This window comes from Cokeromyces recurvatus (genome assembly GCF_025118155.1).
Source record: "Cokeromyces recurvatus strain NRRL 2243 chromosome Unknown BX663scaffold_6, whole genome shotgun sequence".
Taxonomy (NCBI): domain Eukaryota; kingdom Fungi; phylum Mucoromycota; class Mucoromycetes; order Mucorales; family Mucoraceae; genus Cokeromyces; species Cokeromyces recurvatus.
Window position 1 is genome coordinate 220,450 of NW_026251392.1, and position 23,677 is coordinate 244,126.

A 23,677-nucleotide genomic window follows, 5' to 3' on the forward strand; every position below is an offset into this window, starting at 1 on the left:
TCAACAAATGAGTGTAGAAGGGGGTGCATAATGTAATCCTCCTTTCTTTTCTTCAAGGCACATGGCTAGAGTAAGTATAGATAACAGGAATCAATTGAAGATACGGTAGTAGAAAAGAAATCATTGTAATGCGGAATAAGGAATTCGAAAAACAAAACAAAAAATATTTATACGCACACGACTAAACAGTAATGGATTATGTATCAGTAATCCATCCATCCATCCATATTTATATAAAATGAATAATGATAAGCATTCGAAACACTTTATAACGACGGAAATCAACCTCAATGTATTTATATGTAAAATATTATTGGACAGCATTACATTGTTAATTCCTAAAGAAAAAAAAAAGACACACATGTCAGCATGTTTAATTAATTGACAGAATTCTTAAATTCCCATTACAACTCAATTTTCTTTTTTTTTTCCTATACTATACTGCAGTATCTTCAATTGTTCAATTGAGCAGAATTTATTCATCATTTATTATTTAGTTGTCTGAATATCAGGTGGTTGGACGTAAGCTCCCCTCCGCTCAGGAAGCTGCTCCTAAGCTCTTCCGTATGCGTATCTTCGCTCCCAACGTTGTTGTTGCCAAGTCTCGTTTCTGGTATTTTTTGAAGAAGCTTCGTAAGGTTAAGAAGGCTGCTGGTGAGATTGTTTCCGTCAACGTCGTATGTGTTATATAAATATGTTATTGGATTAGTGTTAACATATTATATGATAGATCTCTGAAAAGCGTCCTGAACAAATCAAGAACTTTGGTATCTGGATCCGTTACGATTCTCGTTCCGGTACTCACAACATGTACAAGGAATACCGTGCCTTGCGTCGTGTTGATGCTGTTGAACAATGCTGTAAGTAGTAATGTGTGTGTGTGGGGAGAGGGAGGAAAAAAGGAGAAAGATTTAGAAATTGGCAGGAATTAACTTGTTTAAATGTAATTATAGATCAAGACATGGCTGCTCGTCACCGTGCTCGTTTCAGATCTGTTCAAATCATTCGTGTTGCTGAAATCAAGGATGCTGATGTTCGTCGTCAATACATTAAGCAACTCTTGACTCCCAAGCTTTCTTTCCCCTTACCTCACCGTCTTGCCAACGTCGACAAGAAGCATCGTGCTCTCTTCATTGCCAAGAGACCCACTACCTTCTACTAAAAAAGAAAATAGAAAGAAGAATTTATATTCTTCTTTTTTTTTATTTCTTTTTAATAAATAACTAAATAATAAAAAACAAACAAACAAACAAACAACTTTATTGTAAATGCCATTCATCTCTTATGTTTTGTCTGAATAGAATGACATTATGTAGATCGTTTATGTTCCTATTATGTAGAAATATGCCTTCTATCATAGTATGAATAGGTTGAACCAAGTGACCAAGACACAATGTCTTTAATACAGTCATATTCGATAAGAAGTATGCTAAATCAGTCTCTATAGCAGGGCCAGTATCCGTCAAGATGACATGCTTTAAGGTGGACTTTAATGAGTAATCTTCCGAGATCCATTCTTGTAATCGCTCTAGTGAAACAAAGACAGAAAACAGATATAATTCTTTCAGTTTTTTGCAAAGCTTTAATCCAGTCAAAAAATCTTCTCTTGATTTCAGTCCCTTTTGCTGTCGTAGTTCAAAGATTTCAAGTTGAGGAATTGATTTAAATAGAGAATGCAGTGCAGTTGGTGAAATGATTGGGAAACAGAGTCTTAGTTCTACTAGGTGTTGACAGTGCATAAGATGACCAAGTGATTTATCCGAAAACAAAAGATCATGTTCTATTGTAGCAAAATTAGACAAGTCATATCCATATTGTCCATGTATTTTTGTTGTTGTTGTTGTTGTTGTTGTTGTTGTTGTTGCTGCTGCTGCTGTTGCTGCTGCTGTTGCTGTTGCTGCTGCTGCTACTGCTGCTGTCTTGAATGTGGATGAAGGCCGAGGATAGATATTCATCTTTGGAGAAAGATCCAGTCGTTTTAATATGCCTGGCTTTAATAATTCAATAAGACTATCTATTTCGCCTGTTCGAATACGAGTTAAACGGAAATCTTCCAAGCAAGATAACGTAGACACCATTTGACGTATCACATTTATCATTGAAGTAGTGTTACATGATACATGAAGGCATTTTAGATATCTACATCGTTGAGTTATAGTCAGACATATGATGTAATTTAAATCGATATTTAGCATCTTTAGACTTGTTAGATTTGATCCTATAGATTGCAATAAAGAATGTAATGCATGCTGTGATATGGTGCATGATGATATATCAAGATATTGAATATTTCGTAGAGCTGAAAAGGCAAGATCATATTGAGATCGTTTATTATTACTTAAAGAGATATCTTGATATTGAATTGATAATGACTTTAAATGACATAAGTTGTTGATAATATTTACTAGTAGAATAAGGGGTATCTTAAGTTGATAGTTTGAATTTTTAGAGAGATCCATGGTCATTGAAGAGAGATCATGAGAAGGACGTACTTGATAGATATGGTCACGATGTTGTTCAAAGGCAACAAGAGGACAAAAGTGATCAAAAAGAAGATTATCTCGATTATTCAGACGATATCCGTTTAAACAGAGCTCATTTAAATGAGGTAATGATTTACATAACGCTTCAAGTAAAGTTTCGGATATATTCCAGCATCCACTAAGATCAAGCCGAGTAATGGCTATGTTATTGTTCATATTAGTGTTATGCTGTATGAGAGATATATTCATATTCTTTAGGAAAGTTAAAAGGTGGTTGTTATTTAAAGTCTTGTCATAAAGAGAAAAATCCAAGTTACTCCAACAAGCAAGGTTACAAGACAAGAATTGCCTTAAATATTTACATGTTTGCATTAATTGACATTTATCATTAATGGAGGGAATGAATTGTATAATGTGTAGTAGTAATTCAGCCGGTATACTAGTCAGCATTTTATTTATTTTATTTAAATAATAATAATAAAAAGAGAAGAAAGTGAAAAATCAAAGAATTATGCGATATAAATGTCTTGGATATACACATGTGAATATAATATTTTATTTATTTATTTATTTATTTATTTTTTTTTTTTTTAATTTTTTATTTGACATGTCAAATAATAATGACACATTACATCATAGATTAACTCCAGCACATATTCACTTGTCAGCTTGGTTACCAAACGATAAAAAAGGAAAATGGCAGAAAGTAAAAGAAGAAATATCAAAAGATAAAGGAACTTTCTGTATCGCTACACAACAAATCAAGCAGGGTGAATTTCTCCTGACAGAAGAGCCTTTTATACGTCAATTAAATAAAGAACATCATACTGATCGTTGTAATCATTGTTTCCGAAAACTTAAAGACAAGTCTATTGAATGTCACAACAGTTCTTGCAAATGGAATATATATTATTGTTCATTAGAATGTGAACGTCAAGGTTGGTCAAGAAGTCATCAGTGGTTATGCCGTTTTCCAGAATTAGCAGAAGAAGAACCAGATGTTCTTTTTGCATTTGAAGGATATATTACTAGTCGTTCAAAAGGAAAAGGTAATATATATATATACATACATATAACATTTGATGCAGTAATGTAATGCATGGAACACACTTCACTTAAATACAATAGATACTTTACCGGGTTTAATATCTCATTTGGAATCTACTCAACACAATCAATTAAAGGAATACCAAAAAAGATTTGAAAATTTAGCATCTCTCTTTTTTTTATCAAAGCATTCTGTTGATTCTCTAATCACTATCTTATTACAAATTAAATATAATACATTTTCAATCAAGACGACAGAATCTGTTCTTGTCGAATCATCATCTGTAATTTCAAGAGAGTTTATTCAGTTAGGACGAGCCATTTATTTATCTGCTAGTCGACTTAATCATAATTGTAATCCGAATGCACTTATTTCTTTTAGTGACTATAACCATCCTTGTCAGTTAAAAGTACAAAGTGTTCAAACTATGGAAAGAGGACAAGAAATAACGATTAGCTATGGTCCTTTAGCAACTAAACATAATCGTCAAGAACGATTAAAAACGTTAAAAGACAATTATTTGTTTGATTGTCAGTGTAGCAATTGTCATAAAGAAGAAGTAGTAGAAGAAGAAGAAAACAGGTACTATTCAAAAGTTTAATTTATAACATGATTCTAGAATTCATATTTCTACAAGATTAGATACATCGTCGCCTGATAAGATGTTTAAATGTCAAATATGTAAAGAGGGAAGATTATATAGACAACAGTCCAAGTGCAGTCTTTGTGGACAACATCCATATTGGGGCTATTTCTTAAAGGTATATAAAGAAAGAGAAATAAAAATAGGTTTAAATAAACTTATATATTCAAGCATTTATAGACTGAAGCAGAGATTGAAGAGTACAAAAAAATTGGAGATTATCATAAAGTACTTCAGTTACAAGAAACAATATATTATCAGTATACAATTCCCATTGGTTTAACAGTAGATAAACTTGCACAAATATATTGTATGCAGAGTGAATGGAGATTAGCATGTCAATATTCCCAGCGTTCATTAAAAATAGCCGAAATAATATACGGTAAAATGAGTGTGGAAGTAGCAGAAGAAATGATGAAATTATCGACTATTTTATTTAATTCGTAAGTCATTATAAGCAGTAGATTCATATATATTGTAACATTCGATAAAATATAGGATGCAAAAAAAGAAAGCTTTAACACAAATTAGACAAACCTTGATATTATATAAAATACTTGGATTAGATAAAACTGCACCAGAAGACATACAAGAACTCGAAGAAATGCAAAACTATTTGATATTTATTGTGTAAATCACAGTCTGTACAAAATAGAATGGTTACATATTCGCTGTTTCATTTTATACATATTAAGATGTAGAATATACAACACATATAATGCTCTCCTGAAGCTCCCATTCAATTATTATTATTAGATAAAAGGAAATAAAATAAAATAAAATTACATCTTTAACATACAGCAAATTGGTTTATTTAAAGAAGACTATCTTTCTATCGGTAAAAAGATTAAGAAATGTGAATGTATGCATCATGTTCGACCTTTGCTTATTTAGAAGACCGCATGTTATGTACCTTATAAATTTAGCTTAATTTAATATAATCTCTTCTTTTTTATTACTATTATCGTTACTCACTCATGGTCGCTTTATCACGTATTAGCTTATTTAATTTCTTATATAAATCTATATCAACAAGTAGTAATAAAACAGCGTCTTTATTGTTAAGGATACATCAAAATATCACAACCATCAAATTAAAGAAGAATGTGAATGTAATATCTTTTTTATGCAATAAGAAGAGAAAGCCTACTATTAAGTCATTTCACATCCTTTATCCTGCTCAAAATTCTTCATTTTTATCTGAGGAACTATTCTTTAATAACACAGCTGGTGTTGATAATAACTCTTCTCATCCTAAAACAGTTACAAAAAACAAGAGTGATACCATTAACACTACTACTACTACTACTACTACTACTACTACTACTACTATTGAACATCCGGCTTCACTAAAAAAGAACAAAGGTAAAACAGTTCTTACGAATAATAGTAAATATTTGTCTCAGGCATTAAGTTTGCCTATTACACCCTGTTACAAAGCACCAAGAGAACCTATTGTGCTTTGTCATGGTTTATTTGGTTTCGATATTCGAGGACCACAGGCTATCCCGGGATTGCAATTTCATTACTGGGCAGGAATTGAAGATGCATTAGCCAAGTTGGGTGCAAAAATTATAGTCACTAAAGTTCCACAAACTCGAAGTATCTGGGAAAGATCACACGCATTACATACAATATTAAAGCCAATCCTTGCCAACAAAAAATTAAATTTTATTGCTTACTCGATGGTATGTATTATTTGTATAATATCATATGCATATATTGATATACATATATATATATATGTATTTATATTTATAACACTATTTATATGGTAGGGTGGATTAGATTGCCGTCATTTGTTAGCTACGATTAAAGATAGATCATATCATGTTCAATCTTTAACAACTGTATGTACACCTCATAGGGGCTCACCTGTAATGGACTGGTTTCGCGATCATATTGGTCTGGGCAAAACTTCCTCTAATATACTTGCACCACATCAACTGGGGACACCATCTTCTCTTAGGCTATCAATTGCAATGATGACACAAAATAATGTGACTACTCAGCGTCATAGTATTCCTCTTTTTAGACCAACAATAACTAATACACCTACAATAGCAAAATGGAAAAAAATGGATAAATTATTGGTACATTGTTTTGATAAACCTGCTTATGCGCATTTAACTACCGACTTTTGCAACAATTATTTTAATCCAAATGCACCAGATGATCCTACAGTTAAATATTACTCTTATGGGGCAACGGCTAGTCCCCCTGCTTGGTCTTCTTTACTTGGGATTCCATGGAAAATCGTATATGAAAAAGAAGGTGACAATGATGGTATGGTGAGTATCAATAGTGCTAAATGGGGAACATATGTTAAAACTATTCAAGCAGATCATTGGGATTTTTGTGGAAAAAGGTAACGTCTATCCGAAATTATAAATAAACATACATGTAAACCACTTCAACTTTATTCATTAGTTATATTCCATATCGCTTAAGAACATCTAAAACAAAATGTGGACAAGAATTTGATCGACTGGATTTTTACGTTGAATTAGCTAATCATTTGTATAACCAAGGTCACTAGGCTTTTCATTCTCTCTATTTGAAATCAAATTTATTATGTTTGGCATTATTACGAAATGTATATATTCCTTACTTGTATATATTTTTACTTGTGTCAAGTCTCGTATTTAGTATTTATTTATTTTATTCTATTTTATTTTTTCACTCAAAAGGCGAAGTAAATAGAATAATTGTATATTGTTAGATATTATGAATGATACTTAATATAGCCTATATCTACACAAATTAATTTTCTAGTATTCACATTCTTTTCTGATAACAATTTATATATGCGCCATCTTCTTATTAACATTATACAAGCATATCACTTTCTATTACTGGTACTTGATGGGATTCATTTGGGTTTTTTTCTTTCCTAAAATAATAAAAAGATCCCTCTAATAGCCATTAAAATTATGTACAATTAAAAAAAGGGATGTGATGAATCACTAAGTAAAGGTCGATTCAATACTATTTCTTCTACCCCTTCCCTTTCCTCTATAGTAAAAATCATTTATTTTTAAAGCTATTAGAAGGAGAAGATAAAACAGGGATTGCAGAACTGAGTCTTCAAATCATTCTTTACTAAAAGATTGAAATATATATATAAATATATACATATATCCATATTGCATACAGAATATCTATTATTGTATATTGTTACTATATGTTACTATTTTATTGTTAGTCTTATATTACAAACTATGATCTGAGAAAGCGTGATTTATTCTTTCATCAACCTTCAACTCATTTAATTTATTATGTAATAGTGTAGTATCATAAGTTTCATGTACGATATATTCTTGGCTGCTTAATTTAGTAAAGGAAGTAAAATTATTCTTTTATTAGAGTCAGTTGATATTATTATTAATAATATTTGTGAACTTTGTTTTTATGTTGATTATAAGCTAATTTACATAAATTCATTGAATTTAGGCGTAGAGCTGATGATCCTATATAATAGGTTTTACTAATTCTTTCACCACCTCATTTTTTTTTTTTTTTTTTTTTTTTTTTTTTTTTTTTTTTAGAAAAAAACCATAAACCAGTTTTAATGAATATTTACTAGAAATGAAAAATACGTATCTCGTTACTGGATGAGCTACCAATTTATCTACATAGCACATTCATAAAGAAATTGACTACTAGTAGAGGATATAAATATATTTACTATATCTCCTCCCCCTTTTGTTCACCAAGATTAACCCTATTGTGTAGCTATAGTCAATTGTTAAAAATAAAGTTAAGCATCGTATATTAAATGATAAAGATGATTTGCATACTAGAATCTCTGAAGCATATAGTAATAGTAGTAGTAGTATTAGTAATAGTAGCGTACCTGGATGTATACTCATAAATTCAATTTGATATTCCTTTTTTTTTTTAATTATATTTTTAAAGAGTTTATAGATAATGAATAGAGAAACGTCTACAGGCCATTTGTACTTATTGAACTTGCTGATTGAGATTTTGAAATCCAAAGCTTAGGAACTTTGGGCACACTTAATGATTTTCTTATTAATAAAAATTGAATTGTCAGCATTCTGTATATACATGAATAAATAAATTTTCGTACAACGTGTCACGTATTCATATTACCCACAATAGATTTATTATGCTTAAAAGGAGGCGTTTCAGAAAAAAAAATTTCTTACCAGGTTTTTTATTTATTTCTGATTTTGAAATTGAATATACAGCTTTTTTTTTTTTTAGATTTCTGATCATGTACAACAGAGAATAAAGCCTGATCATATTTAAGATTAAATGAAATCATTATTGAACTGTTAATCTTTGATCATGTGTTATGCAGTAATAAAAATAAAAAAAAGGTACACAAAGTGTCCATATCAATAAAATGTAATAAGCAGCTTTTTATCAACGGCCTTTAAATCGATTAATTTTTTTTTTGACTTCAGTCAAATATAAATATGATTTCCAATGTATCACTTTTTTTTTTCTTTTTTTTTCTTCTTTTTTTTTTTTTTGGATAACCAATCCCCTTTCCCTTTATAAATAATGCCTCTTAACAAAAGACATGCTGATGGGATTGATATCCCAAATGGCGAAGGTGTTAGTAGCTTTGATGATACTCCATATTTTGATTATCATCATATGAAAGCTATAGAAAATGTAAGTTTTCTTTCTTTTTTCCTTTTTTTTTCCTTTTCTTTTCTTTTCTTTTTTTTTTGTTTTTCTCAAAATAAATTGGATATTAAATTTATCATATTATTCTAGCATGATAGCAAATACCTTAGTCAAGGTCTTTCTGTATCACCAGCAGCACAACATCTTCTAGATTCACACTTGAATGATGATAAGGATATAGATTCAACTAAAATATCCAAAAAGACTAAAGAGTTTGTTCCACATACTGCTGATCCAAAAGCTAATTTTGAAGCTAAAGGTAATATCACACATACGTATACCTATATACATATATATAATGGATTTACTGATCTTTTTTTTTTCTTCCTACAAAAATACATTTAATACATTAGATGATGCTGTTACAGCTGAACTTTGTGAACTATATAAAGCTCTTCAAAAATGCCTCGATTTGCGTGAAAAATACATTAAGCTTTCAAGCCAAAAATTAATGGATGATCCTCGTAATCATGATGACTGGGAGATTTACCCACCTCCTCCACCCAAATCTTGGCCATTACCTCCACCTGAAGAACTTGAACGTCGTAAAGCTAAGGAGCGAGCAAGAGAGGCAGATCCTGTGGCTGCTGTAGGATCTGATTTTGATTTTAATCAATGTAAAATTCCAGGACCTCATGTATATCGTTACAGTGTTGGACCTCATGGATTTTATCAAGTTTATAAGAATGAATTAGATCAGACCGCCTCTCATCCTGTACACCCACTTCCATCACCCGAAGAATTTTATGAAGACATGGATTATATTTTAAGCGTGATTAGTGATGGACCTGCTAAAAGTTTTGCATTTCGTCGTCTTCGTTATTTGGATAGTAAGTGGCAAATGTATATCTTATTGAATGAATTTCAAGAATTAGCAGACTCGAAGCGTGTACCTCATCGTGACTTTTATAATGTGAGAAAAGTCGATACTCACGTACATCATTCGAGCAGCATGAATCAGAAACACTTGCTACGTTTTATTAAATCAAAAATGAAAAAATGTCCCGATGATGTCGTTATCTATCGTGATTCCCAATACTTGACTTTACGAGGTGTATTTGAAAGTTTGGGATTAACCGCCTATGACCTCAGCATCGATACTTTAGATATGCATGCTCATAAGGATTCCTTTCATAGATTTGATAAATTCAATTTGAAATATAATCCAATTGGTGAAAGTAGATTGAGAGAGATCTTCATGAAGACAGACAATTATATCCAGGGTCGATACCTTGCTGAGATTACAAAGGAGGTTGTGTCTGATCTTGAATCTTCAAAGTATCAAATGGTTGAATATCGTGTTTCAATCTATGGTAGATCCATTGATGAATGGGATAAGCTTGCTAAATGGGTCATCAACAACAAGCTCTTTTCTTCAAATGTCCGTTGGCTAGTTCAGATCCCTCGTCTCTATAATGTCTATAAGGGATCCAACACGATTCAAAATTTCCAAGACTTGATTACAAACATATTTGAACCTCTCTTTGATGTAACGCAAGATCCTACACGTCATCCTGAACTTCATGTCTTCCTTCAACGTGTTATTGGCTTTGATACCGTTGATGATGAATCAAAACCTGAAAAGCCTCTCTTCCATGACTATCCACTTCCTAAGGATTGGACCTCAAATGTGAATCCACCTTATAGTTATTATTTATATTACATGTATGTTAATATGGCATCATTGAACAATTGGAGAAAGTTACGTGGATTTACCACATTTGTCTTGAGGCCTCATTGTGGTGAAGCTGGCAGTACAGATCATTTGACTGCAGCATTTTTGACATCTCATGGTATCAGCCATGGTATCTTGCTTCGTAAGGTCCCCGCCTTACAATATCTTTATTACCTTTCTCAAATAGGTATCGCCATGTCCCCCCTTTCTAATAACGCACTTTTCTTAACATATGAGCGTAACCCACTTCCTCAATTCTTCCAACGTGGTCTTAATATCTCATTATCTACGGATGATCCTTTACAATTTCATTTTACTAAGGAACCCCTCATTGAAGAGTACAGTGTAGCTGCTCAAATCTGGAAGTTGTCCTCTACAGACATGTGTGAGCTAGCACGTAATTCTGTCATTCAATCAGGTTGGGAAAATCAAATCAAACGTCATTGGATAGGTAAAAACTGGTATCGTCCTGGTGTAGAAGGGAATGATATGCAAAAGACAAATGTACCTAATATCCGTATTCAGTTCCGTTATGAGACATTACAAGAAGAATTAGATGCTCTTCGTCGATATGCTTCACCCAATAGGTTGGGTGCTGAACCTGTTAGTAAACAAGATTATGTAGGTGTAGCAGGTATTGTAGAGAAGAACCCTGTCGTTCATCAACATTTAATGACGACGAATCATGATGAAGGCTTTGAACCTACAAAGGATGAAGCCTGGTTAGAAAATCATATGGGATCATTCCCTGGCGCAGGCCTTGTTGCTGAGCGTGCTAAACTTAGATCTAATCATTAAAAAAAAAAAAATACGAAAAATCTATTGTATATATGTGTGTTTTGTTAATACATACTATACATACTATACACATGTATAAATATATATATATAAATATATATATATAGATGTTCATTATATTTAACTGATAATACTTTTATTCAATCATATATTTTCATCTTATTTTTTCTTATTAGAAGAGAATAAGCAAGCTATACATAAATAAATAAAATAATATGGGAAATTAAATCTTATATTGCAAGCAACTGCTATATAAAACAATAATATTATTTCATGAAAGAAAAGCCTTTTCTTTTTCATATTATTACACTTACCTTATATCATGAATAAAAGAAAAGAATAAAATAGCAAAAAAAAAAAAAAAAAAAAAAAAGAATAAAAATGTAAATTTCTCCTTTTTACACTTTTTATTTTTTACTACTTTTACATGTGATTTTTTATACCATCCAATAACATGGTTAATAAATCATACTCATGTTCGAGACTGTATATACAAAAAAAAACAAGGTGACTTTAATACACTCATATCAATAACGATATTTCTTTTTATGCATAACTTAAAGCATATCCTCCTAGAAAAGATTTTATATCAATAAAATGAGTATATCAACTTTTTTTTGTCAGCCCTTACCAAATCATCAGCATTGAATTGAACAGTATTATCGTTACTTATCAAATCTTCTTGTTCTGAAAGATTAGAAGAATCATTCTCATTCTCATTCCAAAACTAGATTAAAAGAATATTAAACAAAAAAAAAAATTATTTACATGTATCATTGTTACCTTCATAGCAACTTCTTTAGATACGTTGAGGTTATCTATATCTTTACTTTCATCTCTTGTAATTAAACCTAGATTTTTACTTTTTAATTTCTCCCAAAGTTCATAGCGAGGAGAGGATTTGACTGTTGAGGGATCACACCATACTTTCACTTCTCGTATGTGATTATTATATATTATAGCTGCATCCTCCTATTATATGAACCAAAAAAAAAAAGTTCAAATTCTTAGTTATAATAAATAATTTTAATTGAATCACTTACTTGAATAGCAATTTGTCTAAGAGCTGTTAAACATTGAATAACTTTTGCATAGTTTTGATTACCAAATGATGTCTCAAGTAATCTAATAATGACTTTAGCCATTTGTGTCATGGCTGATTCGACCCTATCAATTTCAGACGGTTTGTTCAATAAAGCTCTAAAATCTTCAACAGGTGTAATCATGCCCACCGATTCAACTTCTGTTTCAGGAATATTCGGTAAATTTTTTTCTATTGATGTATTATTATTACTATTTGATTGTTGCACTGATCGAATGATTTCATCAATATCAATGTTATAGCTTTCAGTCATGATATCATTATTTTCCATTTCCTTAAAGGTTCTCTTCTTTTTTTCTGTATTGTCTTCAACTTCAAAATTGAATATTAGTAACAGAAAAAAAAAAAAAAAGAATATATAATATAGGATTTTTATACAGCGTATTTTCTATTTACCTTTCTGAACATTATAATAGTTAGCAATCTTTTCACCAAGCTCACTGGCCTTTTCTTTAAAGTAAGGAGAAATTTCAAACTGGCATTTAGCTGATTCTTTGATATCTGGAATATTAGCAGAAGGATTCAAAGCTCGCATTTTAATGGTTTTATTAAAACGCCATAAAATTGGATTAAAATTTAATTCAGGAACTAAATATTCTTTCCTATCGAAAAAAAAAATAAATTATTATCACACTATATGTATCTCTATATAATTACCCTATTTGATCAAGGTTCATAGAGTCAACCAAATTATTCATTAATTCAATTCCTTTCGGATCATTCACTCTAGGATTTTTAAAGGATCTAAATTTATAATCACGAATATCCTCTGCAAATGGAATCTTATAAAGAAAATTAGCAAAGAAAAGACACATAGATATTTAGATATAAACTTACATTAAAATATTGAAGTAATAATGTATCCGGTATTCCTTCAGATCCTAATACGAGTTCCGGATGTAGTACACCAATTTTTGGCTGACCATCATCTTTAAACACATACCGAACAAGCGCAAGACATCCTTTTTCATAAAGAGCATATGCAAAGGATCGAAGAGCAAGCGCTGATTCTTCTGTACAATAATTTCCAGCTGTAATAATATGTGCATTTGAATATAAATAATGTCGTGGAAACTATGATGATATAAATATTAATTCCCTTTTCTTTTTTTTTTCTTTTTTTTTCTTTCTTTTTTTTTCTTTTTTTTTTTTTAAATATTTACGGTATCAGCAGGAATAAATCCAAGGATAGTCATTTCTTTATTCGTTCTTAATTGAGCAACTTCCATTTCCTCATCTGATATTTTAACAATTGTTTTACCAAATCTGAATGCCTTTTCAAGTTCATCCTTGGAGATCTCAATCTCAGTTTGATCACCTATAAAATTTTCGCCTTGATATGATGCCGCTGTATCTTCATCAATTACATATTTTGACTCTGCTATCACTTCATGTGTCGGACCATTACTCAAGGCAGACCATTTACTACCTATGGGCAACTTTGTTTCCTTTGTACGGAGATACATAAATATATGAATGGCTAGAAAATGCTCGTTGGTGCGTGGATTGCCGAGATAAAGATAACCACGATAAGATGGTACAGATCGTATTTCTTTTGCATAGTCCATTTGTGTTAGTCCATAAGCTTCACTTAAACTAAGCACTTCACTGTCATTTCCTATTCTTTTAGTCATTTCCATCCAGTTATCATAGTTGCATCGAATAATTTCAGGACAATCTGCTGACTTGTATAGATCATAATCAGTACCACTATTAAATTAAATTAAGAAATATTATTTATGCAAGGAAATATATACATATACATATACACACACACATATATATATATATTTACACTATAGTCAATCGAATATCGTTAGATTGTAACATATCGACTACTGCATCCAAATCAAGCCAATCAATAGGATATGTAGCATTTGTAAATACAGTGATTGCTTTGTTGTATTTTAATTTTTTACAATGATTAACAATCATTTGTGTTGCAATAATGACAGCATCAAGAACTAAATATGTACACACGTCAGAGAAAAAAAAATTGGCTTTATATTTTACATAATAGAAATCTACCATCTGCTGAAGGAATTGTTTCTTTTGAAGTGCTTATATTTTGTAATTTTCTTAATAGATCTACATTGGGTTGTGCGATCGAGCATAATGATGTGATGTTTTGGTATTGTCCAGGTGTTTGTTCAGCTAGAATATTATGAGTTTCTACAGACAGTAAAATACACATTAGTAGGGAATTGACTATATATACTTTTATATATATTATTACCTGGTGTTCCTGAAAGTAAAACAGAAACCATATCCGTTTTACGACCACTAAGTATCTACAAAAAAAAAATAAGGTCCATAATTAATAAAAAATAAGAATTCACTAGTTTTACTTTCATACCTTATCCTCAATATTATCGGTTAATGTACTAAGAGCTTTTGTAAAGTCATTTGACATTAAATGATGAACATTTAAAATGTAACAAGTGGCTTTCTTTTGTGCCATAGTATGAAATGAATAATAATAATTATAATAAAAAAATAAAATCTTCAAATATGCACAACCGTTTTACAGTCACATAGATTGATCAGAAAAAAGGGAGTTTTATTGTTATATTTAATAGCTGAGGAAAAGTGTTTTTTTTGGGGGGGTAGTTACGACACACTAGATAGATTATTGACAGTTTCGACTATGCTTCTATTTCTACCAAAGATACATAATAATGAATTTGAATGTTGCTATGATTCCCATAACAATTTATTCTCATGCAATAACTCTTTTATAGAATAGATAGATAAGCTCTGGGAGACAAAAAAAGAATGAAACAGATAGGCCTAATTTTTTTTTTCCTTATGTATTTTTAGTATCTAGTATATCAAAGCATTGCATAATATAAAATAGATATACGAAACGAGTAAGGTATAATAAATATGGGAAATTATAGTTTTAATAAAATATAAGCCTAATCAAAAATATATACATAAACTTCTAATTTTCTCTACATCAGAACATACCTTTTCTCTAATAATCTTTATAAATATGTATATTTTTATAATCTTTAGACCATGTATTTTTCCTCCTCATTATGTCATCATTTATTCGCCTACTTGTGATTATCACTACTACTACTATTATTATTATTATTTTTTTCATTTTAGCAATATCCCATCATTTTATATTAGTTACTCGAATATATCTTTCCTCTGCTTAATACTACCTGAATGATATAAAAATTACAATTTGTACAAATTCTACAGCAATGCTTATTACAAGACCTTTTTTTTTTTTTTTTAGAAATGATTCAATAACAGCTATTTAGCTTGACATAAATGGATATATTCACCACAGTCCTTTTTCAACTTTATTTATTTATAATTAGTGGGAAGAGTAGTTTACCTATTGTTGTTGAGAAATAACTTTGATTCGAGAGACATAAAGTGAAGTTTATTTTAAAGCTGAGATATAAATGAATTCTATATTCTAACGCGCAAATCATGACTATGTGTAATTTTACGTTTATAATTTTTTCTTCAAATAAACTCAAAGTCTATTATATGTAAATAAATACTAAAAACACGATAGTCATTTTAATACAAATAATGGGAGATAGCCATTACAGGTGTATATTTCGGACTTTAGAGAGTTTTGTAAATAGATAAGAAGGTCTAATCATTTCCTAAAACATTTTATCTTTCTATTTGACACAATGCTCTATATTATCTTTTGTCTTGTAATCATTCTTTCATCTATTACCATTTTCTTTCTTTCTTTCTTTCAAACGAAAATTCTGTGTGTTATAATAGAGTTGATTCTAAAGTCTTGTAATTTTTTTTTCCTTCTATTAACTTTATTTATATCTTAATTCAATGAAAAGAGTGCATATATGATAGAGGGGGAGATAGAGATAAAGAAAGAAAGCTCTTTTTTTTTGTGCAACTAGCGAAAAGATAAGTAATTGAGGGGAGAATTGTGCCAAGTAAAGAAGAATTAGAACGTATATGTATGTGACCCTCTCTATTATTATTTTTATTATGTAGAAGAGAGGAGAGATCCTTTTGGTTTACTAGAAAGGGGAAAGGAGAAGAAGGATAATGATAAGGAGAAAATAAAATGAAATAAAATAAAATGAAATGAAATAAAATTATATCTTGATACATTATTATGAATATAGATCAAAAATTTTAGATACTATACATGTCTATATCTATATTCAAATTGACAGTCTAAAGATATTCTATGTTAGGATATATAATCATAATAAAATATATATATATATGTATATGTGGTATTTAAGCATAAAATAAAATATAAACTTTTTTTATGATAATTTTGTAATTTCTTATTTTTCTGAATATTCGAAAATCAAGCAAATAGCATAAATTACATAAAATTAATAAAGCTGCATATCATCCTTATTATAGTAATTTTTTGCATAATAAAAGTAGTTTCTTACACGTATTCATAAAAATTGTATTGTTATATATTTACATATATAGATGTGTATGTATTTATATAAACAAGTAATAAATTGATAAAATGTATATATTTATATATTTACAAAGAGGAAAGAAAAAAAAATATATATATATTATTATTATTAGTCTTCTTTTAAAAAGAAAGTGGATCGTCTTGTAAAGGTAATGTTGCATATTTTGATTTTAGTTTTGATATTTTAATACCAATAGTTGATTGTAAGTATTTTCTATTATTTGGATCTTCAGCTAATAATAGTAAATAAACTTCTTCACATTGATCAATTGCTTCCTTTGCTGCAATAAGATCTCCAGAATAATACCGCGAGCCTCGTGAATCCTCTGCATAATTAATTTCATCCATAGCCAAATTATAATATTCATTCATCTTCTCCAGTAATTGTTTTCTTTTAAGAATTAGACTGTCATTCATGGACGTACTGGATGCAGTTGAGGACCTTCTTCGAAAGGGTGACATACATTTATCAACTACAGTGCCTACTAAACTCTCTGATCCTACTAAAAGAGGACTCTTTTGAAATAAGGTCGAATCTTGATGGTCTGTTACGACAATAAATGGCTGATGAGTTGCACAGCAGCAACAAATTGTATTATTTGTAGATATATTTGATATAGTAGATGTTGTACTGCATTGAGAAGGACGCCTCTTGTTTGAATCAGGTATTATCCAAGTCTTGAAACTATTCCATTTTGATTTTAATGATGTCTGTGTAGGTGAATGTACAAGTGGATGCATTTGTTATAAGAATATATGTATGTAATAATAATAATAATAAAAAGAAAGTATTTAAAAGAAAAAAAAAAGTATATTTTTTATAAATGTATATATATATATATGTGTGTGTGTGTGTGTGTATGTGTGTGATACTTGTTTTATATAATAAACAAAGATTGTGATATAAGAAGGAGTATGTATAATATAGAAATATATAATATAATAAATTATATTATATGATAAGGGAGTATATTTAGATTTATATTATATATGTATGTATGTATGTATATATTTATATAGATATAGATTTATATATAGATATGTGTGTGTAATGATTTCTTTATAAAGAGGAGAAAGAAAGAAAGAAAGAAAGAAATATAAAGAAATGAAACAGAAAAGCATGATATTTATGGAATAAGAGGGGCAGTAATAATTGTGGTGATGATAGCAGAGAGAGAGAGAGAGAGAGAGAGAGTATAAAGGGGAACTGATGATTTTTTCAAGCAGGATTATTGTAGGAAAGGAGCGGCATGAATCCGAATCTTACTTTTCTCTTTCTCTTTCTCTCTCACTCTCACTCTCATCTCCTCATCCTTTCCCCCCCCTTTTGCACTACTCTTTTTTTCTTTTATCTGCATAATTATATACAAGTGGCAATATATATACACACATATAATCTTATTATTATTAGATAATATGCATACGTCTTTCGTTCTTTCTTTCTCCTTTATTCATCCTTTCCCTTCCTTCCTCCCTACCCTTGCTTGTTTATTTAAATTCATGCAAAATGTTGTATATTTATGATAAATGTTCTTCTAGTGCATCTATAGTTAATGTCAAATATATATATGTGTATACATGTATACATATATAAATAAATATATAAATAAGTATATATATATATATATATATATATATATATATATATACATATATATATACACATATATACACATATATACATACATACATACATACATACATTCATACATTCATACATACATTCATACATACATACATATATATAGACCTTGTTCACTCTTTTATCTTCTTTAAAAGATTCAATATTTAATATTTCTCATGTTTAATCTTTTTATTTATTTTATCTTATATATGACAATAAAATAATGCTATTAATATGAATGATAAAAAATAAGAAAATTCAGTATTTTTGTTAAATGACGTGACCGCTGAAGCTATTAAAGTTGACTTTAATGACATATCATCAGATCGTACTTGAAAGTTATTATTATTATTGTTATTATTATCACACGTTGTATCAGGCTTCGTTGTCTTAATGATGCCTGTCGTATAATTTGTATTTGTCAAGACTGTTGAATATCCTATGGTCTCTAATATTCTCAATATGCCAGGTCCAATAGGTGATTTATAGATACGTTCAACTGTCTCTTCTCTTTGTTCTGTTCGTGTTATGTTGGTTGCTGTATTCATACGGCTTCCATTAACAACTAATGTCGTATTATAATTCATAGTCACATTCACATGAATAGTCTGAGTGATATTATATTTAATCTCGATAGGTAAGGATGCATAAGCTTCATCTACTAACGTTTCGAGCGTTTTACCTCGTATAAATTTATGTGTCATTAAAAAATCTACTGTTCCGATATAAGTATCATCTAAATGAGAGGTTGCAATACCAGGACGATAATAAGATTCTTCTATTTCCTCCAAGATATTTGAGCCCGTCATCAGCTGTATTGTCTTGTAAGTCTGATTAAGATAAGTATCCGTATAGAAAGTACTTTTATTACAAGTTGGACTAAAATGAAAGGTTAACGTTTGAGGTTGTGTCATAGATACATAAATGCTTTTCGCCTTGGATGACTGAGTCGCATTATTTAAGAAAGCATGGATAAAATTAGCGATAAATGCGTCATGATCATCCACACAAAAGTTTTGCATGTCAAATCCAAAGTCACCCAACCATCTAGTTTCATTTTTAGTAGGTATGAATAAATGAATGAATTTATCAAAGATCATGTTTGGTTGAAATCCTGTAATATAGACAGGCCCCGTTTGATATTTAACAAACCAATAAGGGCTTGGCGTCATCACTTTCAGACTATCTTCGGCTAAGATAAGACCTGATAATATTTTCTTAAAAGGAGAATTGATGTCAGAAAAGTAAGGAGCCCAAGAACTAAGCATGCCAAGTCCATGAATCATTTGATGCAATATGACATATTCCAAATCTACTTGATGATCTTCAATAGGTAAAGATATATTACCCAGTGTAGGAAACCAAAATCCTCCTTGAGGTGGTATACCTGTGCCATTCCAATCAGACACTGTATCATAATTAACAGCATTCATATAAATATCATGATTAATATCAATAGCTACATCATAATTGGCCCAGTTTGAACTATCTGTAAATACTAATTGCTTTGCTAATGCTTGAGGGTATATAAAATTTGAATCTGCTTCGTTTAAAGAAATAAGTGTAAACTATTATTATACTAAGTGAACATATTCTATATATCCCCATATAAGATTTAATTTTACCTGTGAACTAGGTGTACCCCACCCAAACGTATCATTAGAACATTGATTAATACAAAAACTATAGTAAGACGCTTGAAACCTGATTATAATATATGCCACTTAGTATGTGTGTGTGCGGGGGATTTTTTTTTTTTTTTTTTTTTCCTTTCTTCTTTCTCCCTTTCTTTCTTTCCCGACTTACACTATTTTATTCTTTAAATTTACAACTTCAGCAATAGCGGTTGCTGCTAATATCAAGGCAGTTTCAACATTTTTACATAAATGTTCATCTATTTCACAATAAAGCCTTGTTTGGACAACATCGCTTATATTTGCTATTAAAGGTTCAGTTGAAAATAGATCTTTTGAATTATAAATGTCTTCATTCACAGGTTGAGTTGATTCATCATCAGCTTTATTATTATTATTATCGCTACTTGTTTCTAATGGAAAAAGTAAAATGTCTGTTGTACTAGTTACGGCTGTAGTTGTGCTTGGAGTGTTTTTATTGTTCTTACTGTCGTCGTCGAAAGCGATTATCAAAGGAATACTAGCAGTAGTAATTATTAATAATATATAATAATAAAAAATCATGGTATATGTAAAAAGGGGGATATTGTATAAAAGCTTAATTTAGTAATAAATAGAAAAATAAAAAGAACAATATTCGAGGGTGTTTTTTCTCTCTCTTTCTTTTTTTTTTTTTTTTTTTTTTTTTTTTTTTTTTTATGTTATGTAATACAGTAATTTCTTTATGGAATAGTAGTATTTCCATTTTTGATTTGACATGTTTTAATAAATCGCTTTGCTTAAAACACACACAAAAAGGCTTATTATTTATTTGAATCCTTATTTTAACTTCCAGGATTACATAAAAAAAAAGAGGCTTTTAGGAAATCGATGTTTGTCTTTAATATCTTTTCAAGACCATTTATGTCTTTTTGATATTTGTGGATATACCTTCTCTCTTTTCATATGTAAAGTCTATATTATTCTTTACAAAGAACTAAAATAGTTGGATTCTTTTACTGTAATACTTGATTGCTTGATAAGGCGTTCTAGTTAGATTAGAGTCATAGAGTATTTCATAATTGTTTCTTTGATTCTTTGCTGCTCAAGTTTAAAAATATATATATATATATTTATATAAATATATACAAGGCGTTACAGATATTCTCACTTTATTTATTTTATACACTACAAGCCATGTACTTTAACGTTCATTGATCTTTATTATACATCTTTAAGAAATATAATCTTAAAATCTAATAAAAGTTTATCTTGAAAATCTTCAATATGGCCACCGTCATTATTGTCTACAACGAGTCTGTATCTCTGTTTTAACCTTTTAAGTCCATTCATAATACCTGGGCCACACCTAAAGCAATGCAATTCAATTTTCTTTATGTTTTTCAAGGAAGAAATAAATTCAGATAGAGCCAACTCGACATCATCCATCTCATTTGTTCCTCGTCTTAACATGGACGTTCTTGCTCTTTCAAAATATTTTTGTGGAGATTCTCTTTTACCTAAGCCTTCCCAATGTTTCATCTTGAGGTATTCTAGTTTTGTACTGCATGGTATTAAGCATTGTCGCCATACGCGTGATGTAAATGCACTCACTCTACCAAGGCTTAAGGATGTTAAGCTATGAAGTGATGTAAATATCTGATATTTTTGGACAAGTTTCTCTTCTAATTGTAACCAGCGTACAATAATATCATCCTGATCGCTGTCTCTCATGACAAGTAAATCTCTAGTTGTAGCACTATATAAAGTTTCTTCATAATCATACGTATTGTTTATGGATAACACTCTAAGGCTTTGTGGAAATAATCTTTTGTATAGTAATTTACGATTTTCATCTCTTGTTAGCGTAAAATAGGCATGACCGAGGGCGCTTGGTCGAGCAAAATGAAGGTATAAACTTTCTAGTTGTCGTAATCCAGAAAACATGACTATATTGACACTTCTATTGTCGGTTATTTGTATATTTTCACAATGTAATTTCGTGATATCTTTTTGCCATGATATAAGAAATGAAATATCTGTCAAGTCCAAATCAATTAAGCGTAATTCTGTTAATTGCTTTATTGGAGGTATCTTCACAATGTCAATAGTTGGATCTCGAATTACCGTTTTATGTTTGTTAGTAAGTGTTAAAGTTCGGATATATTCAAATTGCACAAATGTTCGACGTGGTTGATGTAATAGATCTATTTGTTTACTGAACACACTCCATTCACAATCTAACTCTCTCCACTATAAACCAAAAAAAAAAAAATTCTGTCTCAATACACTAATAATTTAGATGTCTACTTTTAATAATCATATACCAAAAAAGGTTGACTTGCTATTGATCGCCATCGTCGACAAACACCTAATAATGAACAATAATTTTCAAATCCACGACAAAGTTTAAATATTGAAATTAAACAATCAGTAGGTAAATTATATATTGGTGTATCAATTTCAGAAAATATATCGTCATCAAATAGATTAGGTTTTAATACAGATGCTTTTGATGTTTTGATCTCTGACTTTTGTCTTTGTTGTGGGCGTATTTGAAAGTCATCATTATATACAGTAAACGTAGATCTTTTTCGTGGTTCACATTTAATCTGTTTTTGTTGCTACATATATAAATATATATATATATCAAAATTAGAATATATACACATATAAATAGTCGTCCTTTCTTTCTTTCTTTTTTTTTTTTTTTTTACCGTGATTAGATTGGGTTGAAGCCCTTTTCTTACTGTATTCTGTGAACGTTGTAAGGGCTTCACAACTTGTTTATTTTTTTCAGGTGTTATTTTCTCAGAACTTTTTATTGAAGGTATTAAATTTTCATTTTCATTTCTTGTTTTTAAGGGTATTCTTGCTGTTGACATTATTTATACATTACGCACAATTGAACGATAATAAATTACAGGAGAAGAAAAAAGATTTTATAGCAAAATACAGCTGACTTTTAAAATAGAACGGTATATTAAATTCAAACACAAAATATGAATTGCCTGGATCAGATCATCCATGATAAAAGATACTTTAGGAGTGATGGTAGAAAATGAAGAAAAAAAAGATATAGCTATGGCACTATAATGGAGAAGAAGGAGAGGGAAATTAACCAAGTAATTGTTGGTCAGGTAGTGAATGTAGTGAAAAAAAAAGGGATTCAAGTTTGTGAAAGATAATAGAAATAAACTGGCGAGGGAAGGATATTAGAATATGTACGCACATAATATATAGAAAAACTTATTCAAGGGCGTTGTGTGAGTGTGAGGGTCCTAAATGATTTTATCTATTTGAGCCATAACATATACATTATTTCAATCTAAAATGAGATAACTTTACGAGAATGAATCAAATTTTCAAATTGGCTACCCTATCTCGGTCTCCAAAGACAAATGATGAATATTAGGTTTTGCGAGAATTGATAAAAGGTCCTTTGGCAAAGTGGTCTATTTTTATAGAGAATATACTTTAGCACATTGATTTGTAATACTCTTTGCTAAAAAATGAAATTTCGCTATTAGCTGAATGGCTTTTCTTCTATATTTCGTTTTCCCCCCCCCCCAAGCCATCAATTAA

The 23,677-nt window shown here is 30.0% G+C and overlaps 10 protein-coding genes across 10 annotated transcripts; 4 read left to right on the top strand and 6 right to left on the bottom strand.

The window, feature by feature from the left end:
• Positions 1-290: 290 nt before the first annotated feature.
• On the top strand, positions 291-1,162 carry BX663DRAFT_484340 (60S ribosomal protein L18ae; the record flags this gene model as incomplete). Its single annotated transcript, XM_051524547.1, has 4 exons — positions 291-302; positions 498-677; positions 731-860; positions 954-1,162. 4 exons carry the CDS (start codon positions 291-293, stop codon positions 1,160-1,162), a joined length of 531 nt encoding a protein of 176 aa, XP_051384981.1.
• Positions 1,162-2,998, bottom strand: BX663DRAFT_501300 (uncharacterized protein). The gene has a single exon (XM_051526464.1). It carries the CDS (start codon positions 2,931-2,933, stop codon positions 1,260-1,262), a length of 1,674 nt encoding a protein of 557 aa, XP_051384982.1. The 5' UTR covers positions 2,934-2,998; the 3' UTR covers positions 1,162-1,259.
• Positions 2,999-3,065: 67 nt separating this feature from the next.
• Positions 3,066-4,960, top strand: BX663DRAFT_501302 (uncharacterized protein). The gene is made up of 4 exons (XM_051526465.1): positions 3,066-3,532; positions 3,612-4,113; positions 4,169-4,292; positions 4,355-4,960. The coding sequence occupies exons 1-4, from the start codon at positions 3,091-3,093 to the stop codon at positions 4,619-4,621; spliced, it is 1,335 nt and encodes a 444-aa protein (XP_051384983.1). The 5' UTR covers positions 3,066-3,090; the 3' UTR covers positions 4,622-4,960.
• A 184-nt stretch (positions 4,961-5,144) lies between these two features.
• Positions 5,145-6,853, top strand: BX663DRAFT_501306 (Alpha/Beta hydrolase protein). The gene is made up of 3 exons (XM_051526466.1): positions 5,145-5,862; positions 5,953-6,542; positions 6,605-6,853. Exons 1-3 carry the CDS (start codon positions 5,152-5,154, stop codon positions 6,711-6,713), a joined length of 1,410 nt encoding a protein of 469 aa, XP_051384984.1. The 5' UTR covers positions 5,145-5,151; the 3' UTR covers positions 6,714-6,853.
• Positions 6,854-7,712: 859 nt separating this feature from the next.
• BX663DRAFT_501310 (uncharacterized protein) lies at positions 7,713-8,076 on the bottom strand. The gene has a single exon (XM_051526467.1). The coding sequence runs from the start codon at positions 8,044-8,046 to the stop codon at positions 7,837-7,839; it is 210 nt and encodes a 69-aa protein (XP_051384985.1). The 5' UTR covers positions 8,047-8,076; the 3' UTR covers positions 7,713-7,836.
• Positions 8,077-8,640: 564 nt separating this feature from the next.
• Positions 8,641-11,538, top strand: BX663DRAFT_501316 (uncharacterized protein). The gene is made up of 4 exons (XM_051526468.1): positions 8,641-8,821; positions 8,927-9,095; positions 9,190-11,330; positions 11,435-11,538. The coding sequence occupies exons 1-3, from the start codon at positions 8,708-8,710 to the stop codon at positions 11,307-11,309; spliced, it is 2,403 nt and encodes an 800-aa protein (XP_051384986.1). The 5' UTR covers positions 8,641-8,707; the 3' UTR covers positions 11,310-11,330; positions 11,435-11,538.
• A 147-nt stretch (positions 11,539-11,685) lies between these two features.
• BX663DRAFT_501322 (SPOC like C-terminal domain-containing protein) lies at positions 11,686-14,937 on the bottom strand. The gene is made up of 12 exons (XM_051526469.1): positions 14,768-14,937; positions 14,648-14,702; positions 14,440-14,583; positions 14,207-14,375; positions 13,575-14,121; positions 13,249-13,485; positions 13,069-13,193; positions 12,808-13,013; positions 12,353-12,723; positions 12,093-12,281; positions 11,941-12,036; positions 11,686-11,881 (listed from the first exon to the last, which is right to left on the bottom strand). Exons 1-12 carry the CDS (start codon positions 14,870-14,872, stop codon positions 11,867-11,869), a joined length of 2,259 nt encoding a protein of 752 aa, XP_051384987.1. The 5' UTR covers positions 14,873-14,937; the 3' UTR covers positions 11,686-11,866.
• A 1,942-nt stretch (positions 14,938-16,879) lies between these two features.
• On the bottom strand, positions 16,880-17,688 carry BX663DRAFT_501326 (uncharacterized protein). Its single transcript, XM_051526470.1, has one exon. It carries the CDS (start codon positions 17,594-17,596, stop codon positions 16,976-16,978), a length of 621 nt encoding a protein of 206 aa, XP_051384988.1. The 5' UTR covers positions 17,597-17,688; the 3' UTR covers positions 16,880-16,975.
• A 994-nt stretch (positions 17,689-18,682) lies between these two features.
• Positions 18,683-20,755, bottom strand: BX663DRAFT_468776 (uncharacterized protein; the record flags this gene model as incomplete). Its single annotated transcript, XM_051524100.1, has 3 exons — positions 20,286-20,755; positions 20,105-20,183; positions 18,683-20,047 (listed from the first exon to the last, which is right to left on the bottom strand). The coding sequence occupies exons 1-3, from the start codon at positions 20,675-20,677 to the stop codon at positions 18,683-18,685; spliced, it is 1,836 nt and encodes a 611-aa protein (XP_051384989.1). The 5' UTR covers positions 20,678-20,755.
• Positions 20,756-21,252: 497 nt separating this feature from the next.
• Positions 21,253-23,243, bottom strand: BX663DRAFT_307584 (uncharacterized protein). Its single transcript, XM_051522052.1, has 3 exons — positions 22,810-23,243; positions 22,420-22,716; positions 21,253-22,345 (listed from the first exon to the last, which is right to left on the bottom strand). The coding sequence occupies exons 1-3, from the start codon at positions 22,975-22,977 to the stop codon at positions 21,317-21,319; spliced, it is 1,494 nt and encodes a 497-aa protein (XP_051384990.1). The 5' UTR covers positions 22,978-23,243; the 3' UTR covers positions 21,253-21,316.
• Between the last annotated feature and the right edge of the window lie 434 nt (positions 23,244-23,677).

Coding starts and splice junctions, on each gene's coding strand:
- BX663DRAFT_501300 (XM_051526464.1), bottom strand. CDS start 2,933: ATGCTGACTAGTATACCGGCTGAATTACTACTACACATTATACAATTC.
- BX663DRAFT_307584 (XM_051522052.1), bottom strand. CDS start 22,977: ATGTCAACAGCAAGAATACCCTTAAAAACAAGAAATGAAAATGAAAAT. Junction 22,717..22,809: donor TTCAACCCAATCTAATCACG/GTAAAAAAAAAA, acceptor TTATATATGTAG/CAACAAAAACAGATTAAATG. Junction 22,346..22,419: donor TAGCAAGTCAACCTTTTTTG/GTATATGATTAT, acceptor TTTGGTTTATAG/TGGAGAGAGTTAGATTGTGA.
- BX663DRAFT_501322 (XM_051526469.1), bottom strand. CDS start 14,872: ATGGCACAAAAGAAAGCCACTTGTTACATTTTAAATGTTCATCATTTA. Junction 13,194..13,248: donor TATTACTTCAATATTTTAAT/GTAAGTTTATAT, acceptor TTTCTTTATAAG/ATTCCATTTGCAGAGGATAT. Junction 12,037..12,092: donor CTAAAGAAGTTGCTATGAAG/GTAACAATGATA, acceptor CTTTTAATCTAG/TTTTGGAATGAGAATGAGAA.
- BX663DRAFT_501302 (XM_051526465.1), top strand. CDS start 3,091: ATGTCAAATAATAATGACACATTACATCATAGATTAACTCCAGCACAT. Junction 3,533..3,611: donor TAGTCGTTCAAAAGGAAAAG/GTAATATATATA, acceptor TAAATACAATAG/ATACTTTACCGGGTTTAATA. Junction 4,293..4,354: donor ATTGGGGCTATTTCTTAAAG/GTATATAAAGAA, acceptor AAGCATTTATAG/ACTGAAGCAGAGATTGAAGA.
- BX663DRAFT_501326 (XM_051526470.1), bottom strand. CDS start 17,596: ATGCATCCACTTGTACATTCACCTACACAGACATCATTAAAATCAAAA.
- BX663DRAFT_501306 (XM_051526466.1), top strand. CDS start 5,152: ATGGTCGCTTTATCACGTATTAGCTTATTTAATTTCTTATATAAATCT. Junction 5,863..5,952: donor ATTTTATTGCTTACTCGATG/GTATGTATTATT, acceptor TTTATATGGTAG/GGTGGATTAGATTGCCGTCA. Junction 6,543..6,604: donor TGGGATTTTTGTGGAAAAAG/GTAACGTCTATC, acceptor TTTATTCATTAG/TTATATTCCATATCGCTTAA.
- BX663DRAFT_501316 (XM_051526468.1), top strand. CDS start 8,708: ATGCCTCTTAACAAAAGACATGCTGATGGGATTGATATCCCAAATGGC. Junction 8,822..8,926: donor ATATGAAAGCTATAGAAAAT/GTAAGTTTTCTT, acceptor ATATTATTCTAG/CATGATAGCAAATACCTTAG. Junction 9,096..9,189: donor AGCTAATTTTGAAGCTAAAG/GTAATATCACAC, acceptor TTAATACATTAG/ATGATGCTGTTACAGCTGAA.
- BX663DRAFT_501310 (XM_051526467.1), bottom strand. CDS start 8,046: ATGAGTATACATCCAGGTACGCTACTATTACTAATACTACTACTACTA.